This window comes from Otolemur garnettii, unplaced genomic scaffold, assembly GCF_000181295.1.
Source record: "Otolemur garnettii isolate 467f Iridium unplaced genomic scaffold, OtoGar3 scaffold00013, whole genome shotgun sequence".
Taxonomy (NCBI): Eukaryota; Metazoa; Chordata; class Mammalia; order Primates; family Galagidae; genus Otolemur; species Otolemur garnettii.
Genome location: NW_003852408.1, coordinates 8,353,486 through 8,358,320, shown reverse-complemented (window position 1 = coordinate 8,358,320; position 4,835 = coordinate 8,353,486). Strand labels below are relative to the sequence as shown.

At 40.1% G+C, this 4,835-nt stretch overlaps 1 protein-coding gene across 1 annotated transcript in view; it reads right to left on the bottom strand.

Moving 5' to 3' along the window:
* Positions 1-4,832, bottom strand: part of CUL3 (cullin 3) — a 108,969-nt gene extending 104,137 nt beyond the window's left edge. Inside the window, exon 1 of the mRNA XM_003784897.3 lies at positions 4,697-4,832. Coding sequence (XP_003784945.1) covers positions 4,697-4,762 — 66 coding nt within the window. The 5' untranslated portion in view covers positions 4,763-4,832. The remainder of the gene's footprint in view (positions 1-4,696) is intronic.
* Between the last annotated feature and the right edge of the window lie 3 nt (positions 4,833-4,835).

Sequence of the window (4,835 nt, the reverse complement as noted above, 5' to 3'; positions counted from 1 at the left end):
GATTAATGTAGTGTTTAAAAAGCCAAATTTTCACGTTATAGCCTATACTACTAAAATAGTTTCTAATTCAATATAACTATTAACAATCTTCCAGGTTCCTCTAAACTATCTAGAACAGTGGTTCTCAACCTGTGGTTCACGACTCCTCTGTAACAATGAAAATACATGGTGCATGCCAGATATTTACATAAACAATTCATAACAGTAGCAAAATTACAGTTATGAAGTAGCAATGAAAATAGTTTTATGGTTGGGGGTCACCACAACATGAGGCACTGTATTAAAGGGTCCTTGGCATTAGGAGGCATTAAGGAAGGTTGAGAACCACTGATCTAGAAAGACAATACAAAATAAATAATAACAAGATCATACTTCTTTCATTTTCTTAACTTCTAAAGCCAGAGAGATACAAAAAGCTACAACACAGTTGGCTAATCCCAAACTACTAAGCAAAAAGAATTAGTCTTAAGTGTAACCACACTTTAATGAACCTCATGCCATAATTTCACTATAAGAAAATATATGGAGAATGAAAAACAAATTTATAGTTAATTCTCTGTTCCCTCTGTGTGATCTGCAAGACTGTTCATCCTGTTTTCTTGTATGTACAGCCCAGACATTCTAAGTAGTAACTACCTTCCCTAAGAAAGAAAAACCCATTATGAAAATCAAAGCTGTTTCCCCAAATCTGGCAAATTATTACTATAGCTAGAAGGGAAAAAAAATGAACATTAACTGTCCCTGTTTGCCCTTGTACACCACAAATTATCTTAAAACTCACCTTTTTCACTAAAATCAGTCATTCTGTGTGTGGTTCCACCTCACTAAATCATCTCCACATCATTTGCTGTCAATGCTGCATAAACTACTAGAATTATGAGGTGGACATTACATCCAGAGATTCCTTCTTGTCATGATTTATTGCACTCTTAGTTTTAAACTACAAACTGAAGCTATCTCGAGGACCTCGAAGTACAGATCTTAAGAGCTTGATCACACTCTAGAGACAGTCACTTTCATAACATGTCTCCTAAACTCCGAAGGCTAAGCCAAGAAATGCAAATAAGAGAAAAGAACAGCATTTTCATTCAAACATTACCCCTCCAATTCAATCAAGCTTGACAAGCCACTGTGGATAAAACTGTGGACAGTAGAGATGGTAAGGAATGGCTTTTCAAAGATAAGGACAAAAGATTTACCTGAGAGCAACTAATCCTACAGTGGAACAAAAGCTTAGGAGTTAAGACCCACAGCAACAGCAAGGAAGAGATTTCTTGGGAAAGATGGTTTGGTCTAAACCCATATGATTTCCAAGAATTTCACAACTACCACCTTCTTTCTTAAAAAACGTTTTGTGATCCTTGCTGTTACTTTAAATATGAAAAAAAATTTTAAACATTATCAACAAAAAGATGTAAAATGATTATTTTGTGCAATGTATGAAAGTTTATAAACTGGAATAAACTTCCTTTGTCAACAGTTTACAAATAGAGAAACTTTCTGTTTTCCATTTTTAAGAAAATAAATTTTTACAAAAAGATGAAAGGCAAGTTATACATTAAACTGTGGCATGTTACAACTTTTATGAACAATGACTTATGATATGCACTCAAAACACTACAAAACCTGATTTTACTGATAGGATATTTACAGGAGTCATTCACATCTATAAAATATTCCACAAGTTAAATTACCACCCTACTTTGCAAGGAAAACAAAACAATTCCAAAATATATTTTTATACTTTTTACACAATCTCAAACACTTAAAAGTTTTGGTTAAACTACAATTTCCCTTAACTTATGGTAACTGTATATCCAAATACCATACCTAAAATACAATAGTTGTTAAATATGTGTATATGTATAACCATGAACACTTTTTTCTTTATGGAATATTATGCATTTACCACTTCTGATTAGCAACACATGCAGACTACAGTAATGTACAGGACTGCTAACATGTAGAAAGGAATTTTGAAGGTAAAGATTCACAAGTTAATCAAGGAATAAATACATCAGTGAAATACCGTACTATATATCCTTACTGAAGGCTCATACAACTATGATTTAAAACTTAATATATTAAAAACTACAGTGGTTCTTGCCAGGTGTGGTGGCTCACACTAGCAGTCCCAGCATTCAGAGAAGCTAAGGCCAGAAGATCACTGAAGGCCAGGAGCTCGAGACCAGCCTGGCTCCACAGTAAGAACCCATCTCTTCAAAATAAAAATAAAAATGAAATTAGCCAGGCATAGTGGGAGGTGCCTACAGTCCCAGCTACCTGGGAGGCTGAGGCAGAATCATCCCTTGAGTCCAGAAGTTTTTGAGGTTTCAATCAGCTATGATCATGCCAGTGTACTCCAGCCAGGGCAATAAGACGAGACCCTGTCTCAAAAAACAAAACAAAAGAATTGACAAACTATAATGGCCTCTCCACCAGGAACTCCTTATGAATAATGCTAACACTTATGAAACAGTAATAAAAAATTCTGCTTTTAAAAATCAGCAGCTACTGCTGAATAACAAACAGTTGTAATATACACACTTCATTTAAGGAAAATTCAGAAAAACTTACAGGCAACAAGTTATAAATCGATGGGTCCAATTTCACTCATAACCATAATGCTACTTTAAAAAAAATCCGTTTCAGTACTATGTACTAACCTACCACACAGTATTATACTCTTCAGCAAAAAGAATAATGAAATTCTCTTCTACCTCTTCCCCCCAAAATATAAGCTCCAGAAAGCAGGGATCTTGGTTTTTCTAGCTATACTAATAAGAAAGAGTCAGTCCAAACCCCTAGAACTGTGCCTGACACACAGGAATCAAATGTTTGTTGAAGCAATGGAGAGGATGAAGGGATGGTAAGCTGTCATATCTAAACACATCAAAGATTACATATAGATGAAGGTACAAATGATTTATCAGAACAATTTTAACCTAAGTTAACTGATGTCAAATGGGAGCTATTCCACATTTTAGCAAAAAATCTAAATTGGAAGAACTCAATACCTTAAGAGTAAGAGTGTTAAGACAAATATCTCCTAGAAATGCTGTTGTATAAAAATACTTGCTTCACAAAATTCTGAGTAATTCTAATTTCTGCTAAAGTAAAAATCAAAATTGATTCAGTAGGAAAATTAACATCATTTCCAAATTCAGCAACCCAGCTCTTTGCTCAATTAGAAGAGAAAATACGAAGCAAACTTCATCAGTACTCTCGCCAACATTTCTCACTTTCTGATGTAATTTCTCACATATACTTATGACAAAACTTTAAACATTTGAACCCCTTTAATTAGTACCAAAGCACTTAATTCTTGTAAGTATACTTTACCTTTACTTATTATACAAAGCCAGAAGTTTCTGCACATTTACATTGGTGTTTATGTTCTTGCCGTTTCAGAATTCTGCATTAGGTGTATGCTTTTAAAATTGAAGAATTCAGAACGGTCCTGGGACTAAGTTATTTACTCAACTGAGACAATCATATTAACATAAGGTTGTTAAGTCTTTCCCCTCCACAACTGCATTTCAGAAAAGGCATGCTTTAAAAAGAGAATACAAATTCCCCTCTGTCACCGTCACCAAATATAAGGTATTTACGATCCTAAGAAGGGAAAATCCGAATCTTTCTCTAGTTTTACTTTTAAAACTCTCTTCACTTCAATTGCTAGTTTGTCTATCTTGACATATGCCTGTTACTGTAGCGACATGGGCAAGTATGTCCAGTTTCTCTGTTACAACAGCACATTTTAATTGCTTGCCATGGGCCATCTGAGTCAGATGCGACATCCAATGCTATACCCTACGTACCAAATACTACGAGAGTACGTACGAATCGACGTAATGGCAAAAAAGAAAGTGTCTGATCAAAACACATTTGCTGTCACTGAAACCGACAGAGAAAAGTAACTCTGCTTCTCGACTACATTCATTCTCCTCAGGCTCCCGTGGCTAAGAAATAGAGAATCAATTATCCAATTTATTCTCTCTCAGTTCACCCTTAGCCGTCCTGTGAGTGGCGAGGCAATTCCTGCACACGAGTTTGTAAAGTGCTTAGGAGGCTTGCGGGATGAAAGATGCTATAAATACACCCAATGTTATTAGTTTATTACCATTGAGCATTACGTGGAACCACTGTCACTGCTTCGGGGCTAGACTGATGGTATAACCCTTCCCGAGAAGGGGAAAAGGAGAGAGGGCAATCTTCATCACCCTAAAAGCTAGGCTGAGTAATTTTTTAAACTGCAGCGAAACCACCCGCGAAAACTTAGGCACACGCCCCACATAAGGAGACTTCGACAGGTCCCCCATTCCTCCAAGGCTGGAGTCCCGGGCACCCTCCGAGCGGGGCGGGAAGTGCTGGGGAATTGGGCCTACACCCCGGGAACGTGGGGAGGTGCAGGGGCAGCGAGGAGCCCCGGCGGTAGCCGACGCCCGCGAGGCGGCTGGGGGGCAGCTCCTGGGAGAGGGCGGGGGCGCGGCGCCGGGCCCCGGTGCCGGGCGCGGGGAACCGGCCGGGAGGGGGGCCGCGCCGGGGCCCCGCGCCGCCCCGTTGCCGAAGGCGGCGGGCGTGGGGGAGGGGAGGCCGGGCCTGCGGCCTGTTGGGGGAGTTCAGCCCGGGCCTCGCGTGCGGCTTTCGGCCGGGCGCCCAGCCCCCGGGTCCCGGGCGCCGAGATGAGACTCACCGGAAAGGCCCGGATCCGCATCTTGGTGTCCTTCCGGCTGCCTGTGCCTTTGCTCAAATTCGACATGGTGCTCGTCCCCTCCCCGGCGGCGGCTTCAGGTCGCACTCCGAGGCGCCGGTGTCACATTTAAGGCGGGCGG